This window comes from Dicentrarchus labrax, unplaced genomic scaffold (assembly GCF_905237075.1).
Source record: "Dicentrarchus labrax unplaced genomic scaffold, dlabrax2021, whole genome shotgun sequence".
Lineage (NCBI taxonomy): Eukaryota > Metazoa > Chordata > Actinopteri > Moronidae > Dicentrarchus > Dicentrarchus labrax.
Window position 1 is genome coordinate 3206782 of NW_026136722.1, and position 20374 is coordinate 3227155.

The 20374-nt window shown below is 41.7% G+C and overlaps 3 protein-coding genes across 3 annotated transcripts; all 3 read left to right on the forward strand.

Moving 5' to 3' along the window:
• Positions 1-468: 468 nt before the first annotated feature.
• Positions 469-3859, forward strand: rpusd1 (RNA pseudouridine synthase domain containing 1). Its single transcript, XM_051387138.1, has 6 exons — positions 469-584; positions 1300-1523; positions 1602-1725; positions 1847-1949; positions 2249-2350; positions 2846-3859. Exons 2-6 carry the CDS (start codon positions 1336-1338, stop codon positions 3256-3258), a joined length of 930 nt encoding a protein of 309 aa, XP_051243098.1. The 5' UTR covers positions 469-584; positions 1300-1335; the 3' UTR covers positions 3259-3859.
• Positions 3860-4782: 923 nt separating this feature from the next.
• On the forward strand, positions 4783-9359 carry slc25a17 (solute carrier family 25 member 17). The gene is made up of 9 exons (XM_051387137.1): positions 4783-4991; positions 5233-5293; positions 5387-5453; positions 5808-5959; positions 6058-6174; positions 6298-6446; positions 7297-7392; positions 7884-7969; positions 8814-9359. Exons 1-9 carry the CDS (start codon positions 4935-4937, stop codon positions 8965-8967), a joined length of 939 nt encoding a protein of 312 aa, XP_051243097.1. The 5' UTR covers positions 4783-4934; the 3' UTR covers positions 8968-9359.
• Positions 9360-11267: 1908 nt separating this feature from the next.
• znf598 (zinc finger protein 598) lies at positions 11268-20334 on the forward strand. The gene is made up of 12 exons (XM_051387127.1): positions 11268-11556; positions 12640-12752; positions 13758-13887; positions 14668-14879; positions 15016-15233; positions 15417-15513; positions 15978-16219; positions 16345-16417; positions 16575-17455; positions 18062-18227; positions 18342-18489; positions 18777-20334. The coding sequence occupies exons 1-12, from the start codon at positions 11383-11385 to the stop codon at positions 19149-19151; spliced, it is 2829 nt and encodes a 942-aa protein (XP_051243087.1). The 5' UTR covers positions 11268-11382; the 3' UTR covers positions 19152-20334.
• The last annotated feature ends 40 nt before the right edge of the window (positions 20335-20374 follow it).

Sequence of the window (20374 nt, forward strand, 5' to 3'; positions counted from 1 at the left end):
TCAAAATATTATTGAAATCATCAAAATTAAAATTGTAATGCAAAAATGATAATTTCCACAAATCCTGAATCATCAAACACAATTGCAATATCGGTCAGTAATAAATAACTGCAACATGTTTATATATATATATATATATATATATATATATATATATATATATATAGTGCAGCCCTAGTGGGTGGGTAGTTAATGGTACGGTAATGTGCATCAGAAGTCCAATATACGTAATAGTTTGATGTAAATTTCACAGATGCAGTGCAATGTGCGGAGGAGTGTGCAATGTAAAACATGTAGAAGAGCTGAGGAGGTTTGCTGAAATACTAAAGATAAGATTTTCTACAGTAAAAGAAGAAAAAAACCTTAAAATCTGCGTTTCACTCAGCACAAATAGACCCCAGTTATACTGTGAACGGTTAGGACACAGAGCCATGCTGTTACAGGGGTCAGTACAGTAGATGGCGCTGTACACCTTTTACACCGGTGATAACCAACAAAGAAGAAGAAGGAGCGGCTGCGCTGTCTATGGCACTTGTGGATTTGTTTACATCTTTCTCCCCCACACAGATCCACGCTTACTCTCGGTATGTCCAAACAATATCCCACACATCTTTCTTGGCTAGTTGTTGGTAGTGAAGCAGACAGTCGCAGTGTTGTGACAGACAGTTAACTGGTTATCTCATCATGTTAGCATACTGCACACCAACGGAGCTAACATGCTAACCAGTGCATCATTTGCTGCTACATGACCAAAAAGTCTCCCTGACTATTTATATTGATTATATATTAAAGTAACATTATCTGGGGTGGTGTCCCTACAGGGCATTTGTGCAGTGTCAATTACCCTAGTGTGGCAAACCTCACTTCTTTAATACAGACAAGATAACTACATCGAGGCTACTACCTGTTCCTCTCAACATGTGTACAAATGTAGGTACTTTCACTTTAATGGAGTGTTTCCATTTTATGCTTCTTTATTCCACATGTCAGAGGGCAGTATTGTAGTTTGTTCTCCACTAACAGCTTGATTAGTTTGACTCTTGTTACCCTGCATATTAATATTTTACAAACAATTAGTTTATAAACTATGACACATTGTTACAGATTAGGGATCAGTAATAGTAAAGCATTAAGAACAGTATTAAAAGGGACATTATAAATATTTTTACTCTTGTTTACTCCAAGTAAATATTGCTGATAATACTTTTAATATCATGTTATTTATACTTTTACTTGCCTGATTCAGTCATAATGAAAGTTACACAGTGACGTATGAAGACAACCACTGTGTCTTTGCAGGGCTGTATGAGTTGCGTCACATAAACGCTGCACACGATGGCCACAGAGCCCGCCAGCCTGGAGAGCCTGCGTGTGCTGTACCAGAGCGATGACTACATTGTGGTGGACAAGCACTGGGACATCCGCATTGACAGCAAGATGTGGTACGAGAAACACACCGTGCAGGCACAGCTCCGGCACCGGTTCCCTCAGCTGGCAGACCCCAGCACCTACTATGGATTCAGGTCAGGAATTACTATCAGCTCACTTACATCACAGTCCTAAAGAGTAATAGCCTCATCATCCTTTCCTCGCACCAACAGGTTCTGTCATCAGTTGGATTTCTCCACAAGTGGGGCTCTTTGTGTGGCCCTCAATAAGGCTGCCGCTGGCTGGGCGTACCGATGCTTCAAAGACCGCACCGTCACCAAGGCCTACCTCGCCCTGGTATGTGACTGTGACACACACGGCACACGACAGAGCTATTACTATGTATCCGTCTGTATGTGGTGTGATTAATGAGATATGCAAGGACGTAAAATGAATTCAAACATGTTTTTGCTCCCAGCTACGTGGCTCTGTGGAAGACGAGACACGAACTTTGGACTTCTCCATCGGCAAGAACTCTTCAGAGGGAAAAACACACATGATGTGTATTGAGGGTACAGAAGGTACAGCAGTGTGTGTGTCTGTTTTATGATGTAAAATTTTAATTTTAAATTTTAAATTCTGACTTGAGACCCTGGAGATTGTGTTTCTCCACTAGTTTAAGGTTAGACTTTATTAGTTTAAGATTAAAAATGTTGATAGTGTTGGAAACTAATTGCATATATATATACAATAGCAAAAGCTTGGCATGATTATTAGATTAATCTATTTACACTGCCTGTCAACTCATTCATCTCAACCAGGCTAATGGAAAGATAACAATAGACTATTTATTTTTCTTCCACCATCTTTCTCTGGTCAGGTTGTGAGAATCCCAAGCCTTGTCAGACTGAGCTGATGGTGTTGGAGTATGGGTTGTATGACGGAGACCCTGTCACAAAGGTGCTGCTGCAGCCACTCACTGGTAACAACACTCATTTGCGTCTTGACATATAAGAGACATTCTTGTGCCTAATTGAGAGAGAAATATTTTCTGGACAGTAGTAAAGGAAGTTAACATTTTCAGAACAGTCAGGAAGTTTTGGAGATGAAAACCAATGATTAGCCACTGAAACACTGAAATATATTTCTATGTAATAGTTTCTCTAAATCTTATCTAGCCATTTGATTATGGTTGCTGGGTTCATCTTACCTCAGGTAAAACATCTTCATCATACATTAAATGCAGAATAAACCAAAGTTAAGTTGAATGACATGGATTGGTGGACCACCAATGCATACTTCTGTGAATTATTGGTAAATAATTACACCAATGCAGCATCTTTCTCTCTATACTACTAGGTACATACATCAGAGAAAGGATTGTAGAGATGGATTATCTTGACCTTGAGATACTTTGTGTATTTCATGAAAATGCTCTGTCTTTCCCCGGCTCCTCACCGCCTCCTTTTCCCTCCAGGACGAACCCACCAGTTGAGGGTCCACTGCAGTGCAATAGGCCACCCCATCGTCGGGGACTTCACCTACAGCTTGGGGGCGGACAATGCCCCCTACCGCATGATGCTGCATGCCCACCTCCTCCACATTCCCCTGGAACCTCAGCCCCTGCTCGTCTCTGCTGGAGACCCCTTTCTGCCCACGTACGATCCCAAGTGGCTCCCGCAGCGCTCGTTACGGACACTGGCGGCCACTGTGGAAGCCCTGCTGAAGCAGAGGGTGGAGGAGGACAGGAAGCTCAAAGAGGAGGAGAGAGAGAGGGCGAGAAAGAAGGAGGAGAGGAAGAAAGGAAGCAAGGAACAGAGGACTAAAGAGGAGAGTGAGGAGCAGAGGAGGCAGTGTCAGGAGTGGCTGAGTGAATGGGCTGGAGACTGATGTTATTCTTATCTATTTTAATTTATTTTAGCTGTTTACTTCTGAAGGCAATGTTGAGCATGAACGCTCCACCTCACTGACCACCTGCGTTGCATTTAAATGTCATACATGGGCGTGAACCAGTACCTTAATTCCCTCACAAACCAGTTAACGTGTTAGAAAAAAAGCTGTATGTAAGCTGCTGCTGTCTTAAGTAATTCATACAACTGGGAGCTGCCCAGTATAACCAGTGTTTGACAGTGAGATATAAGTGCCTTGCTCCAAGTTCATGTTGATAAGTGAGCGGTCGGGTGGATGCCATTCATTTTTCTAATACACATTCCACCCTCAAAAGTGTACAATTGTTTAATTGCTGATTTTTGTCACAAGTCTGTGCTTATGGTCAGATGACTTAACCATGCTGCATGTTTGTAACATCCCATGTAAAAGCAAATAGCCGACTGCACTGTATGTTTCTTTGCATTTTAACATACAGTCACTATAAAAGAAGACTCGATCCCCTTAAATAATTTTTTTTAAATGTTTGATTGCAGCTTTGAATCAAACTGTTTAACATAAAAAAGCTTTTATGTCAATGTAATAATAAATGTCTGCAAATGAATCTTGGTTCAGTACTTATATTTAAAAAAATGAAAAAAATGGGTGAACAGGGATTCAGCCCTCTCTTCTCATTCAAAATTAAGGATGTCCTGTTTTCCCAGGGACAATAAAAATAGCACCTGGGACACAAAGGCTATGTCTACACTGCAGGCAAAAGTGGCCTGAATCAGATTTTTGTGGTCCTGTGACTTCATGATACTAAGGCTTGCAGTGTGAACGTAGCAAAGATACTGTGTCTGTGACGAGTCTGTGATAGTAGAGGAATTTATCATTGCAAATGAAATTATAACATGCGTCATTCGCTATTATTATCATTTTAGTTGCTAGGTGTTCAAATTGAATGAAAATGTAATGCAAGGACACAAGTGCAGGGGGAGCAATTGCCTAAATGTAATATGTTAAGCTCCGAGGCCTCATGCATAGCTCCTGCTGCCTGTTGCTGCACATAACATAAGGCTGCATCATACAGCTCATAATTATTCCAGTGGCACACATGCACTTCATCCTGCATCACAGGTTTCTGCACCTGGTGGTGGTGTAGTTACAACCTTTTTCCACAGGTGAAGTTTCTTAGCCCACTGAAGCTGCATAAAAGTATCTTTGAGAAGCCTGTCAAGACTATAACTACACCTTTCTGATGTTTCACACCAAGTCAATTCTACAAAGGCTGAAAGAGAAGTGTGGATTGAATATAGAGTTGCTGTTGTAGGTACCTGTGTAATAACAGTGACCAGCCTATAGTGACAAACGGTGTGTAAATGAGAGATGTAAGTTTTTTATAAGATTATACACTAATGAATGAACGTACCTTTTAATATTATACTCCATTTCTGCCAATATATACTCACTATCCATCATACATACTAACCCTAACCACAAGGAGTATCCTGACAAGAACTACATTACCCATAATGCCCCCGTGCTCCGAAGTCAGCCAGAAGGAAGCGAGGTATGAGAAGCAGCCTGCAGCAGAATAAGCGTATGGTAACTGTTTTGTTTGAGGAAGGGGGAGTTTAAAAAATTGGACTCTTATTTTTAAGTCGACCTAAAGGTTGGAAGCACAACATAAATTCAAAATGAGCTCCGTGGTTTTCTCGTACGAGAGTCTGGTTCATGCAGTGTCCGGAGCAGTGGTAAGTGCCTTACTTTCACTATCCATGTCTGTAAGTGAGTGCATAATGTCAGTAGGTATAATCAGTGCTCATGAGCTGTTTACCATTGAAACTGCGCCACAAAACACACTAAACAGACCAAGAGTTGTATTAGGCAATAGCTGTGTACACACCTATGTACCTTTTAAATTGCTACATTTGTCAATGGAGTTTGGTGTAAGATTTCTTTCATCTGGAATAAAAAGTGTGTTGTCTGTTTTAGGGAAGTGTGACTGCCATGACAGTATTCTTCCCTCTTGATACTGCCAGACTGAGGCTTCAAGGTAAGAAACAGTAGTGACACAGTCTTATTTACAGTTCTAACATTCAGTGTGATTCATAAATTAAAAACAAGTTGTCATTTTGTTTGTGTTCAGTGGATGAAAATAGGAAGGCCAAATCAACTCCAGCAATTCTGGCAGAAATTGTCAAAGAAGAAGGACTGTGAGTGAAAAATGTTGTTAGACCAGATGTTGATTTATCTGGTTGCCAGTAAATTCCTGAGTCTGTGTGTTAGTATTGTTAGTTTATATGTGTAACACTTTGTTCACAAACAGCATATTCATTGCTGTCACAGTGTACCCATCGTCATTTTCAGCACTACAAATGCTGTTCTTAATATTTATCCCATAGTGGAGTGTTTATCAATTCTGGCACATTTCAGACCCGTACTTTTTTGGTATTCTGACCTCTATTAAACAATGTAGCACACAGCCATTCATACATTGCAAGCACCATTATGTCCCCTACAGAAGGCCTGTAACATGTGTTCTTCTGTTTGCTGTCCCCTCGCTGCAGACTAGCTCCCTACAGAGGTTGGTTCCCGGTCATCTGCAGCTTGTGCTGCTCCAACTTTGTCTACTTCTACTGCTTCCACAGCCTCAAGGCTAGCTGGCTGAAGGGAAAGCAGTCAGCACCCAGCACTGACTTAATCATAGGCATTGCTGCAGGTAAGACTCCTCACACCTCATACAAGCCTTGTTGTGGTGACTCAGGACAAGAAAATGTTTCTTTGGTTGTTGAGTTTAATCTGCCTCCCTGTCTCTAGGTATTGTAAATGTACTGGTTACGACTCCTTTGTGGGTCGTCAACACCCGGCTGAAGCTTCAAGGTTCCAAGTTTCGCAATGCAGACATACGTCCAACCAACTACTCTGGCATTCGGGGTACATGATTATTGTCATTTATTCTCCACAGTCAGTGCGTGACATTTAATGCCATATTTGGATGCTCTATGACCCCTCTTTCTACATCTTTTCTTCAGTCTTTTGTTCGTTTTATTTTTGCAGATGCATTTGTGCAGATCATCCGCGATGAAGGTGTGGGAGCACTGTGGAACGGAACCTTCCCGTCCCTGCTGCTGGTGCTGAACCCCGCCATCCAATTCATGATTTATGAGGGCCTTAAAAGGCAGCTGAGGAGAGGAGTTCCCAGGGAGGTGAGTGTAAAACTGAGAGAGATTAGGGAGAGATTAAGAGAATACAAACGTATGAAGGAAAGGAAAGGAAAGATGTGTTGAGCAATCTGGGCATGAACATTTTAGAGGAAGTAATGCTGGGTAAGAAAGTGCAGACGCAGGGAGAAAGAGGATATAAGAAGTTTGACAATTTGAAAATCCCAATATTGTGTCACATGGTGAAATCCTTTAAAACGTGTGAATTGATTTCTACTTAAAAATAAGTAATATTACAGGTGCCACTTTATGGGAATAGAATAAATAAAAAACACACATATGCATTTGGAATTAACTAATGAAAAAGTAATGGAGGGAAGCCACTTCAGGTCATCCCATCATCTGGATGAGCAGACACCAGATATGCAGACACTTGGTAATCCTGTTCACATGTGGCTTAAGCAGAGGTGAGAGAAGCAGACAGTTTGGCCCAATTTTACACCACGTGCATTATGACATTTTTGTTGAGCAATTGTGGATAAATGTGTTAGTTAAAGCCCCTCCAACAAGGAACTTTCAGAAGTGGTAGTGTTTCATTGATTTCAAGGGGGAATCAGAGGGACTCTGACCTGGTGGCAGGCATTAAGAATAACTATATAGAAACAGACAGTCTTCTCACTGATGAGTATACTTTTTCATAACCAGTGAAAAACTCTTTGTAGTATGCGTATGTACAATCTGATGCTCATGGTAGTGTTTCCTATTCACCTAACCAGTTAGTGTGGACACCTGAACCCTGAATACCCTTCAAACAAGACATTTATGCTGCCACTGTTCCACTAATAATATGAAATTATACAAAAATGTGACACATTTTCTTCTTTTTCCCTCCAAGCTGTCATCTGTTGAGGTCTTCCTCATCGGTGCTGTTGCCAAAGCTGTTGCCACCACTGTTACCTACCCACTGCAGACCATACAGTCCATTCTTAGGGTAGGTTTTGAGTGCCTATGCCTGTGGGTCTTTGTTTATGCATGTAAAATAAGAGTTGTTTGCTTAAAGGTCCAGGGTGTAACATTTAGGAGGATTTATTAGTAGAAACCGAATATAATTCATGTATAATCACCTGAAATTAATAATCATTGTTTTTGTAACCTTAGAATGAGCATTTTTTAGCTCAGTAAGGAAAAACCAAACGCTAGCTCTAGATTGGATCTGTTGCTTTTTTTGTGAGTTTCACGGCCACCGTAGTTTCTTCTACACGCTTGGAACAGGAGGGTGAGGGGTTGTAAACTGCAACAACACCACGAGATCCCACTAAATCCTACACACTGGTCCTTTGAAATTCTTCTGTGTAATTATAAGTTTCCTCAAAGAGTTTTGTATACAAACCAAAGCCATCAGAATTATTGAAAACATGCTACAATCACTCATAGAAATTCTGCTTTCAGAACAACTTTTGTTTGTTTTTTTAATCACTACAGTTTGGTCAATTCAACGAGTCAACAGACAAGTCAAAACTACTGACTAGTCTAAGGACTATCAAGTGTCTATTGGTCAATAGAGTCAGGTGGGTACACGCATGCAGACACACACACATATTACATATAAGATTACGTATAACAGTTTTTAAATAAGGTTGCAGTTTTAACTTTATCTAATTTATGGCTCCATTTCACCTCCTTTCTTTAGATATAGCGCATAACTCGATGAATTTTGACTCAGAGCTCTTTCAGCAGTTGAATTACAAGGGATTTGTTATAAAATGTGGTAAACCAACTGTTACTGTGTTCAGACTGGCTGCCCAAACTGCTCTTGGCGTACCGAGATTAGAATCAGTTTAGGCAATCTGGATGACAACATACAAATTAAACCATTCATTTTCAACCATTTATAGTTGGTATGTCTCAGTTTGGCCTCTTGAATCAGGTTTCACACAATCCTTTACATTATTTAAAATGACACATCGTGACTTAGAACATGTATTATCAGCATGACTCTATATTACTATGAAGAGCTAGAGAACACGTTTCCATTATCTGGTCTACAACTTCCTCTTATGGTCTTTTTTTGAAAAACTGCACCACAAGTGAGCATACAGAAACTGTTGTAGATGAGTTGATGATCCCTGAATACACAAATATGGCCTGATCACATGCAAATAACTGGACGGTCAAACTTCTCTCATTCTCATTTGAGAGACAAATCAGATTTCCATGTAGTCTGAACAGTGGGCACCGTGCAAGAACATTTTCGTATTTCTATACCAAATCTCTTGCAGCTCTTTTTTCAGCTTTTGTGTGTGCCCGAGGACAATAGTTGATATACCATAAACATGAATAAATGTTAACGACTTTTACTCTTTCACATTTTTAACATAGTTCTTATGTTTTGACCCTGGTTTCCTTCTGTAGGAAGTATGGCATGTTGGGTCTGTTTAAAGGCCTGGAGGCCAAGCTGCTGCAGACGGTGCTGACTGCTGCCCTCATGTTCCTTCTCTATGAGAAGATTGCCAGCTTCACCTTCAAGGTCATGGGACTGAGCAACAGCCACTACAAGAAACACTAGCTTGCAAGACACCTCATAACCACGGACGTTTGACCACAATAAAGCACTAAGTGACTGTATTAATCACCGCTTACAGCACCCATGATGGACACTTACACTTCCTGGAAATATATAACTAATGGTGCCCTTATCCTGCAAATACTATAAAAATAACATTGACTTTGACCTTCTGTAAAAATCTTGATGATGACAAAAAAGGTTGGAAATCCTGGAACAGATTTAAAGTCATCGCACATCATGAGGAGGTGTTGTTCCCATTAAACCCAAACTTCTCCTATAACTGCTGAAGTCACTTTAACATGTAGCTGTTTGATTCAAGTCTACAGAGAGATGTTAGAGGATGAACTGCTGATTTTCTCCTGTTGAAATAATAAAATGGATGTTACTTCTTATTTCTGTCAGAGCTGATGTCGCTAAGGGCACCTGGGCAGGTCATCTCCAGCTTGTAGAAATATGGATTTAAAAATAGACACTGCCTCAGTGCAGATCCAGACTGAAGACAGTCAAAGCTGATCCACTGTACAGACCTGTTTGAGGAAACCTTTTATCTTCCTGTTGAAACAGCAGAGCACAGTCTGGCTGTCTACACACCACAGCTGCTGAGTCCACTCCCAGTTATTTACTGGTCTCACGACATCATCAAGCTCTGAACAAAAACAGGAGAGTCGTTATTGAAAGTGAATGTAATTGGAGTTGCATTTGAACAGAAATAAAACCTAATCGGAGGTTTCTAGCTGAGCCTGAGCTCTCATGGCTGTCACACTGGAACCCTTTGGTCCAAATTGGACGGTCCACCTCCCCACAGTCGGGCTCTTTACAGACCACCTCTGCATACTGTGGACCACGACTGGTTAGACTTCACCTCAACTCTGCCTGAACACATTCCCATTCACCAGCCTAACAGGGTCTGGAGAGCAAGAGAGAGACTGAGCTTGATTAGAAAAACAATCTCTATTTTTTAATTATCTTTACATCAGGGTGTCAAATCATTTCTCCTGTCTGCTTGACCTAAGATGTTGGCATTTGTGGTTGTTTTAACAGTTTTGTATCAGCTTGGCCACACATAAGATAAATGATGAACTCTGAGGATGATGATGAACTTTGATCAGGTTTATCTTAAGTTAGACTGAGTTGAGTTGGGTTGAAACTTCAATTATCTGACATTATGGTCCAGTGGCAGTGTATAAATGTAAAGTAAAAGAGGAGCTTAACTAAAAATACTTCACTGCATTTTACTGATAATACAGGTTTACTGTTACTAAAGCTAAATCTTGAATGCAGGAGTTAAATTCAACAAATAGATATTTTATTCACAATCATTAGTGGTCTATGTGTCACCATGTGGTGCAATCAGAGGTTTTACCACCAAAACCAAGTTCCATCATTTATACAACACTTCATTTCAAATATTCAAGTCAATACAGACTAACAGGTATCTACAACCCATTGCAATTAAGAGGGGTTTAAAAAAGAAAATGGGAACTTGGGAAGGTGTAGAATTGTTATGTGACATAGAAAATGATTAAATCTGTTTATTAAAATGAAAATGATAGCAACTTTATTTACAACAATATGTAAGTCTTGGTTTGTTTTGGTTCCTGAAGAAAACTTTGATTTGTTCTTACAGGGACACTTGTCCCTTTGGACCCCACCAGATCATCTCCTATCTTTCTTTTTCCAGTAAAATTGAATGTCTTAATTAAATATTCACATTAATTCAAAAGATGTAATTAAATTTAAAAAACACATATAAAAATGAATATGCTGTAAAACAACACACGTCTACAGTGTAGAGGAGACCTGTGAAGTCTGAAACTGTTGGATCAGATCTTTTTTCTAAGGGTCTACACTACCTATAAGCAAAATCCGTAATTTTAAACCATTGTGAGCTTTTTTCCAGCTATCTAAGGTTACATAAATACAAAAAAAACCAAGGCTTAATTTCCCCATCATGCATCTCAAAGTCCGAGAAAGCATCAGGAATTAAAAAATAATATGAATAATATATAGATATATTACCATTACATGTTCTCCTCTTCTAACCTGATATAACACACATAATAAATATCTAGAAATTACCAGTGTATATATTTATGACAGACAGCACATGTTAATAAGTACAGTAGCTCCTATCAGCGCAGACCTCAGGCTCGGACCGGTGTCCAGCACACACCATGGGATACACGTGGATCGATCGTGACCGCCTGCGCAAATGTACATACGTGTGATGGGCGTAAGCAGCTCCTTGCCGGAGGCTGCATTGTCCATCCACATACTATACAGATCAGTGGTACGACAGTTACGTGACGCGGCAGTAGCTCGGACTTTCATAATTACGTAAGCACTTCAGCGGCAGTGTCTCTCCCTAATAACACATTATATATATATAAAGTTGATTTGTGCCTTTTCACCACCATGGATTCAGCAGTCACAAAAGAAACAGAGAAGCACTGCGTCCTGTGCTGCCAAGAAGTCGATATCTTCGCCTTAGGAAAATGCGACCACCCGGTTTGTTACCGCTGCTCCACCAAAATGAGGGTGCTGTGCGACCAGAAGTACTGCGCCGTCTGCCGGGAAGAGCTCGACAAGGTGGGCATTCCGTCGCTACTGTGGCTCGGGGATGGCGCCTGGTGTTGTTAGCTAGGCCGCATCATTCTGTTGGTTTTAATGGAGAATTTTTTTTTAGAATTTGTGTGATACAATCTTAGCTGCGTTCATAGTAACCAGAAAACAGAAACATTTCTAGTAAAGGAGCCAGCGGTGTCTAACAACTGGTCAGACTACTTTTTTCTCGCTTTTATTAGCTTAGCTAAGGTAGCTCATGCTAACATTAGCAAGTCCATCAATGTAGGTTAGCTAGTTGGCCCAACCTTATGTCAGGTAGAGTTAGCCACCAACTTGGCCTCGGCAAGTGAGCAATACAGTATGCTAGTCCACCAGCCCGTATGGCATTTATTAAATCTAACAATTAACTTGTGATTTAATGAACTGTCAATGCATTATAGCCAGCACAACATGTCAGCTGTAACCTCTCAAACAAACCAACGTGAACACGTTTACGGTTCATCGGTGGTGGGGAGCTTAATAGTTGTTATTACTCGGTGTATTTAAATGTTATTGTTTTCTTTAAAGGTAACTGACGGGTCTGTGTTTCAGTCCCCTCTTCCACTCGTTCCTCTTAGAAAGCTAACGATAGCTAAATGGACTTCAGCCAGCCTGTCAGCTCATCTGGACGGTATACTCAGGGCCTAGCTCTCATTTCAGCAGAAACGCAGGCTGTCAACTTAAGTAAAGTGAAATGTGGAAAGTTAATTGTCAACTACTATTACAGCTTGACGTTGCTGTTGAACTGCTACTGTGTGTGTGTGTGTGTGTGTGTGTGTGTACACACACACACATATATATATATATTCTGTACTGCCTGGATTTCATATGCATTCACATAATTCCACAGGGTACCCATCACATTACATAAGATCTTTGTGAGAGCAGTGGTAACTATACACAAGCAACATTAGCCCCTACAAATGTTCCCTTTTACCAAACTCTACCAAAACCTGTCTCAGGCTATAAATCTTGTAAATAATTCCTCAGCAGTGCACCACAGACTTGAGTGTAGGTGGCATGAAATGAGCTACACTTTTTCCGTTCTGACTGTCATGTTGTTCTCAGGTGGTGTTCGTGAAAAAACTGGAGGCCTTCTCCTGTCTGCCCTATCAGCAGTTCCCCTGTGAGAAGAAGCATGATATCTATTTCAGTGACGAGAGGATCTATGCCCAGTACAGGTACTGTTCTGCTCCATTTTACAGTCTGTGTAATGTTTGTGTTGTCCATAGACAGTTAATGTTTTTAACTCTCTTAACTACAGCAAGTGGAGACTCAAGTCAAGACCAGTCAAATGCTGATAACATTTGGCTGTGTCTGTTCATTTTGTGCTACCAGGCCCTCAAAAAAGTAGCCATAATCAGGGCAAGGGATTAAGATGAACCTGGTTCACATGGTTAGATTTTTGGTTTTAATGTCTCTTATACACTTAGCATGTGTCTGATAGAGTTTTGATGTGTGCCATACGTGCATGGTGAAAGTTCAGAAAGGCAAACTTAACCAAAGTTAACTTGTGTTGTTGGGGATTAAATCTACACCCGAAAACATTGTGCACTCCCACTACAAAGCCTGTAGAGACCACAACTGGGTGACAACCATGTAAATGTCTAACTGGCAATATATACATGCACTCATACTTATAGTAGCTAATACTACACACGGTTGAAAAAGGACCTCTTGTCATCTCATGTGGTAGCCGTGGTGGAAAGATTTTTGCAACCACCCAAAGAAATAGCGTGACTAAAAGTAGCATGGTAAATTAGGAAAAGCTTCCAGTATGTCTTCTTGTGATAGCATTGCACCGTCCCATACTGTGTTTTCTTTTATAACTTCTTATTCTGACTAGAGTGAATGTCTGGAGACCAAATTGTGCAGTCTGCAAGTGTTTTATGTGCAAATACTGTATATAGCATGATGAAGCTGCAGGGATTTGTCTCAAATTGCACAATAACCTGTAGGATTATTTGCTTAAACAAAAGAGAGCCTTTATCTGAACCTTCTAGTCAACTAAACTGAATCATTCATATAATTGTTGTTTGAATACTCAGAGCAATTACATCCATAAAAAATGGCATTTTCTGTATGTTATCAGGAGCTCATGTGATTGGGTTTTTATCCTGACTGTAGTTTCTGATTGTGTGTTTGCTCGACACTGATTGAATAAGTGTTTTCTTTTTTTTTATCAGGCATCTGCTGTTGCCAGAGTGCCTCCGCTGTTCAGAGCCTAAGGTTTTCTCCAAGTTGGAGGAGCTCGATCAACACATGAGGAAGCAGCACGAGCTCTTCTGTTGCAAGCTCTGCACAAAGCATCTTAAGGTACACTCATCCCCAACCAGGTGATCCAGAGGCCTGTCAGTGTCATAGTAACACAAAGCATTGTGGTATTAAAATATTTGTGGTCACAATGTGCAGTTTACTTTTTGTACCACCCGAGGGCACCAAAGCATTATCCTATAACACATAACTTCATTATAGACTGGAAATGGAGTTTATTACACAAGATCTTGTAATAAAGCCCTTCTCAGTTATATTAAAAACAGCATGAATTGACAATCTTGATCTGGTATTGGCGTAGACACTGCTAATCTCATTACTGGTTAAAGGAGAAACCATGACATTGTCAAGCTGATTATGAACGACGGTATAATCTTTGGCGTCAGGTTAACAGCACCAGGAAAGAAAAAGTTATTTTTAGATTGACATTTCAGAATTATCCGTAAATATTGATCCATCTAATTGTTCCAAGCGCCAGTTGTTTTGCAGCTATTAATGATTCTCTTCGCAGTGTGATCTGCACTAATGTATTTATTTGGACAGATATTTGCCCCAGTAAACGGCTAAAAGGATTTTATAAGGAGTATGGTCTAGCCCTGCTCCAATTGAATTGACCGTGCTGGTAAAGTAAAGAAGAAACTACTTACTGGAACATTTAAAGCTTACTTCTTCAGCTTTATCTTGAAGTACTTGAATATTGTATGTGTACTCTTCAATGCTCTGAAATAAGCCAGGTGTAAAGTGTACAAAGAAAACATTACAGAAGCTCAAGATCACAGTGCTGTCAGAGACTCATCCTTTAAACTTTACCACTCACACCAGATCTTCTCCCACGAGCGCAAGTGGTACAACCGTAAGGAACTGGCACGTCACCGAGCACATGGAGACCCAGACGATACCAGCCACAGAGGACACCCGCTCTGCAAGTTCTGTGATGACCGTTACCTTGATAATGATGAGCTGCTTAAACACTTGCGAAGGGACCACTACTTCTGCCATTTCTGTGATGCAGACGGATCCCAGGAATACTACAGGTGTGTATGACCGTTTTAAACGTGCTCAGACAAACCACATATGGTCATTAATCAGGGGGGTGTGGTGGCTCAGTAGGTCAAAACCAGTTGCTTCATTTATTTTTATTTTTATTTTTATTTTTTTTGCTACCAACAGCGATTATCCATACTTGAGCGAGCACTTCAGGGAGAGTCACTATCTGTGTGAGGAAGGCCGCTGTGCCACAGAACAGTTCACCCATGCATTCCGCACTGAGATCGACTACAAGGCCCACAAGGCTGCAGCGCACAGCAAGAATCGTGCAGAGGCTCGACAGAACCGCCAAATCGACCTGCAGTTTAGCTACGCCCCAAGACAACAGAGGAGAAATGAAGGTTGGTGACATTGTTCTATGAGAGAGTGACCAACCTCATCTTTATATTTGGAGGATTATTGTTGATACAACTGTAGCTTGAAGGCAGTGACTGAATAAAGTGTGTGTGTGTGTGTGTGTGTGTGTGTGTGTGTGTGTGTGTGTGTGTGTGTGTGTGTGTGTGTGTGTGTGTGTGTGTCCTTAGGTCTGGTGACAGGTGAGGACTATGAGGAGATGCGTCACAGTCGAGGAGGAAGAGGAGGAAGGCCTCAGGGGGGACAGAAGAGCTGGCGGTACTCCCGGTGAGTCTAAATCAGCAATGCCTTTTTTTATTTGTTTGGCGACATCAATAGCTAACAGAAACTTTGCAGGACAGACAAAGATGTGGCTGCAATCATGAGACTGGTAACTAGACTGCTAAGCATCCAGTGCCATTGTTGAGGAGTGAATATGGAAAATATTTAATGAATGGCTGCATGGCATTGTCACAACTGACTGTCCCACAACCGTGTGTGTGTGTGTGTGTGTGTGTGTGTGTGTGTGTATATAAAAGAGACATTCCTTTCTGTGCAATTGTACTGATATGTAGTACATGGCAGTTACTGAAGGCTTCACCAGAGCTTTTTGATGTGTTAAAACAATAGAAAATGTTGGAGCTGTTGCAGTCAAATTCCAATATGTTCTCAGTCATGTGTTTTAGTTTTTTTTTTTTTTTTTTTTTTTTCTTGCTTTTTGAGTTTATGTGAATATGTGCTTGTCCACGCAGAGAGGAAGAGGACAGAGAGCTGGCAGCTGCTAGAAGGGCATCCATGGCAATGCGTAGACAGGAAGAGAGAGGAGCGGTGCAGGAGAGGACCGCTCCCAAACACTGCAGAGAGGAGAGGATGGAGAGGATGGAGAGGATGGAGAGGACGGAGAGGACGGAGAGGATGGAGAGGACAGAGAGAACAGAACCAGAAGAGCCCAGACACAGGACCGGACCCGTCAAACAAACAAGCAAACCTCCAGGTGAAAATGTTAAAAACATACTGACCGTTTATTGTATGTAATGTCATTGATAGCTGTTATTTAGCTGTAAGGGCTGATGGAAGTACTGCAGAAGCAAGAACTATTTTTTTATATTTCTTTCACAGTAAGAACAATGAAGAGCACTAATCCAGAAGAAGATGACTTCCCAGCTTTGGGAGCCACTGCTGCCCCACCCATGTAACTTGTCTCTCCACACACACACACACACACACACACACACACACACACACACACACACACACACACACACACACACACACACACACACTACAGACCTCATCATACACCCCGGTGTGCTGAAATGTGAAATTTCTGTTGTTGTATGTCTCTCCAGTGTAAAGCCAGCTCCTGTGGTGGTAACAGCAGCCCATGCGGCTTTGAAGGAAGACGACTTCCCCAGCCTCTCAACTGTTGCTGTTTCATCCCCAATGACCCCGGCTTACTCTGCCCAACCTAGGAAGACTTCCTCTTTCCAAGAGGAGGATTTCCCCGCTCTCGTGTCCAAAATCCGGCCCCTCAAAACCGCAGCTGGTAGAAACTCCGCCTGGTCCAACCATACTACTGTAGCTAAACCCACCACTCAGCCCCCTCCTTCCTCCAGACCTCCCCCTCCACTCTCATCTACATCGTCTGGCCCTCAGCTCCTCTCCTCCTCAAACTCTTTGTCTTCTCGGAGGAAAAAGAAAGTAGGGGATAATGGGAAACCTACTACCCGGTCTCCTCCTTCTTCCGAGGATGACAGCGGAGGACTGACGCAGCAGGAGTTCCGCTCGGTGCCCACCATGTTCGACATCTCCTCTCTGCTCACCGTTAAAGGAGGCAACAGCAAACCCCCTACTGTGACCTCCAACCCTCTGAACACGACCCCCATTCCTGATCCACCTACCTCGAAAGCCAGCAAGAAGAAAAAACAGCAGAAGAACACAGCCACTCCCTCGGCTTCTGTGTCTTCAGTGTCAGGGATGGCACAAACTGTAAGTACAGTCTCAGTGGAAACGGCAGCACAGAAGGAGAACGTCCCTGAGAAAACTTGGAACAAACCCCTTTCCAGCACTGTGACAGGGGCACCGACGAGTGGATTGGCTAATGGCCACCCTGAGAAATCGCCACCGGTTATTAAGGAGGCAGCTGCGGTAACCCCTCATCCACACACAGACCCCCCTCTTGACAAGGAGGAAGAGTTCCCTGCCCTCATGACCAAGAACCCACCACCAGGTATAGCACTCCTTGATATCATTTATCATCTTTAAACCCCTTACAGTTTACTATTGTATACCATGATCAGATGTTACAGAGGGATGTTCCTAATTAGTGTGCTGTTGATCTTAGAGTAACATTAGGTGTATGTTGCATAGTTTATGATGACTTGACTGACTGAGTTTGACTGGTTCTTGGAAGCTGACTTTATCAGCTTTAATGGCTGATAGGTGCCTTCTCCAAAAAAAAAAAAAAACTCAGACTTTCTGGAAGTGAATTGGAAATGTTCCAGTCTACTTTCCAAATAAAAAGTCAATAAGAATTTCCACAGCAAGTTGGAGTCTTGATGGCTCATTTCACCTCTTGTCTGTATGGCAATGTTGAAAGTTATTATTTTGTCAATATTCAGGCTTAGAGGTCTGTGTTTGGAATTTACAGCTGTCTGGCTGTTCCTGTCAGCTGTATTGATTGCCTCCAATTAAGTCCAAGGTTTTGTGCTGTTGCCCAAATTTGGAGTTAACTTACTTTGACACATCATACCCGATGCCTTTATATATTAGCCTGTGTTGTTGGGGTCATCCTGTTGCAGTAGAAGTAGTAGCTCACACTGTGTTTATTTCTCAGGCTTCAAGAGCTCCTTCCCAATGAAGGCCTCAGCTCCTGCCCCATCCTCCACTTTGCCCCAACCTCCACCCGGCCTGGGAATTTCAGCCACTAAACCTCCCCCAGGATTCACCGGGATACCCCTCAACAGCAATGTGGTGGAGCCTGCTCCTTCCGCAGTCAACCCGTGAGACACTTGATTTGTCTGTTTGACAAACATTAATTGATGTTTCCAGGTATAAAGTGGGTGAAAGCATGTTTTTTTTTTTTTTTTTTTTTTTTTTTACTTTAAATTTCCCAGGCCCCCCAAGGTGTCAAGCAGTGGTTACCTAGTCCCAGACGACTTCCATCAGAGAAACCTGGAGCTGATCCAGTCCATTAGAAAGTACCTCCACAACGATGAGTCAAAGTTCAACGAGTTTAAAAACTACTCTGCACAGTTCAGACAGGTACGCACCACCTAATAATCAAAACTATCATCCTGAGAGTCTTGTTTTTCCATCAATAATCACAAATTTTAATCTGGAATTGTGTACTTTTGTTTTTTAATGCACATCGATAATTATAACAACAACAATTATAGATATGTTTTAGCAAAAGCAACTTGCCATTATCCATTAGTTACTAAATGTGGAGAGTAAGATGTATACAATGGTACAGTTCTGAAGCCCATAGTACATACAGGGTTATGTGTTCATGGCTCGTTTATCTTCTGACCCTCTCTCTTTGTTCCCAGGGTGTAATATCAGCAGCCCAGTACCACCGCAGCTGTAAGGACCTGCTCGGAGACGACTTTAACCGCATCTTCAACGAGCTGCTAGTGCTCTTGCCGGACACCGGCAAGCAACAGGAGCTCCTGGCTGCCCACGGCGACTGCAAGGCCATGGAGAAGCAGTCAGGCGCTGGTGGAGGAAAGAAAAACAAGAACAAGAAGAACGCCTGGCAGATGCCGACCACAGCGGCTAACGCAGCAGCTGAGCTGGACTGCCAGGTGTGCCCCACTTGCAGACAGGTACTGGCCCACAAAGACTTCAACTCCCACAAGACCCTGCACATCAGAGAGAGTGAGGAATTCCCTTCCTTGCAGTCAATTAGCCGTATCATCAGCTAGCCCCTCGTTTTTTTCTTTCTGCAGTCTTCAGTTGCCCCTGCAGCCCTGTCAAAGCCCTGCAGCAGACAGTGTGGAGAACAGGAGCCCGTTTCCTGCGTGACCACGTCCCAGTGGAGTTTGGGGCTAATATCTTATAACGAGTTGGAATTTGAGATGGTTTATGGTGTTTTTACTTTCTATGGGAATTATGTTGATTCACAGTTTACACACAATTTCCCCATTTCAACTCTTATTTCCACTCACATCCTTCGAGGACGTCTCCAGCTGGCACTGGCACTGGTCTAACCAGAACTGTCAATTTATTTAATGAGAGAAGAGACAAGCTGAGGCTCTGCTTAAATGTGTTGCTCCCTGATAGAAAAATTGTATTGATTTACATTTTTTTTACCTTGCTTTGTGTTTTCACTCGAACAGAAGATGACAAATTGTATTTTGTTAACATCAACGTTGATAAAGTGTGTATGATTCCCCAGCGGGGCTGCTTGGTTAAATAACAAAATAAACGCAAACCTGTTTGGTTCAACTACTCAGCACCATATTTATTTCAGTGTAGCTGTTTTATTGTTCATTGCTTCATGCAAGGAGAAGGCCTGTTAAGTGCTTGAGTGAATGGATTGTTGTAGTCTGTCAGAGACATCATGTAGGAGGGTGAGTGACAGGAAGTAAGTTGCTTTGGGAATTGGAACAAATCTTTCAGTCAGTTAAAGTTTTTTAATGTGTTCGTTCTTTTTATTCTGTTCACATCAATCACCATTACATTTGGTTGATTTGGTGATTGATGGATTGGTTAATCAGTGCCATTTGTTTGAAACTAAGTGGAACTAAAGAATGAAAGCGTGTCCTCCACAGTTATATCTACTTTTAAGAATCATTTAAGGATATTTCTTCAACACACACAAACATTATCATTCCGACTACCTTTGAATTATAGTTTTGACACACTGCGCATGTAAACTCGGTTGGTAAGGGGGGGCTGGTTACATCCAGTACACAATCTGTTCATCTTCTCTCTCAGGACCCTTTGCTTGCACCGATGCCCACCTGGGTGTGCGTTGTATGTGTGTGTGTGTGTGAGTGTAAGAGCGAGAGAGAGTCTGAATGATGTGTATATAGTTTGTATATACGTCATACAGCAGCTTACTCTTTTTTTTCTGTCTGGCTTCAATAAAGCTGTTATCTTTCAGCACTGTATGCTTCTGTATCTTTGTTAGAGCTCTGTGTGT

Excerpts from the sequence above, each read along its gene's own strand:
- rpusd1 (XM_051387138.1), top strand. The coding sequence starts at position 1,336 with ATGGCCACAGAGCCCGCCAGCCTGGAGAGCCTGCGTGTGCTGTACCAG. Across the intron at positions 1,524-1,601 it reads AGCACCTACTATGGATTCAG|GTTCTGTCATCAGTTGGATT; the intron begins GTCAGGAATTAC and ends TCGCACCAACAG. Across the intron at positions 1,950-2,248 it reads GTGTATTGAGGGTACAGAAG|GTTGTGAGAATCCCAAGCCT; the intron begins GTACAGCAGTGT and ends TTCTCTGGTCAG.
- slc25a17 (XM_051387137.1), top strand. The coding sequence starts at position 4,935 with ATGAGCTCCGTGGTTTTCTCGTACGAGAGTCTGGTTCATGCAGTGTCC. Across the intron at positions 5,294-5,386 it reads TGCCAGACTGAGGCTTCAAG|TGGATGAAAATAGGAAGGCC; the intron begins GTAAGAAACAGT and ends GTTTGTGTTCAG. Across the intron at positions 5,454-5,807 it reads ATTGTCAAAGAAGAAGGACT|ACTAGCTCCCTACAGAGGTT; the intron begins GTGAGTGAAAAA and ends CCCTCGCTGCAG.
- znf598 (XM_051387127.1), top strand. The coding sequence starts at position 11,383 with ATGGATTCAGCAGTCACAAAAGAAACAGAGAAGCACTGCGTCCTGTGC. Across the intron at positions 17,456-18,061 it reads GACCAAGAACCCACCACCAG|GCTTCAAGAGCTCCTTCCCA; the intron begins GTATAGCACTCC and ends TTTATTTCTCAG. Across the intron at positions 18,228-18,341 it reads GCTCCTTCCGCAGTCAACCC|GCCCCCCAAGGTGTCAAGCA; the intron begins GTGAGACACTTG and ends TAAATTTCCCAG.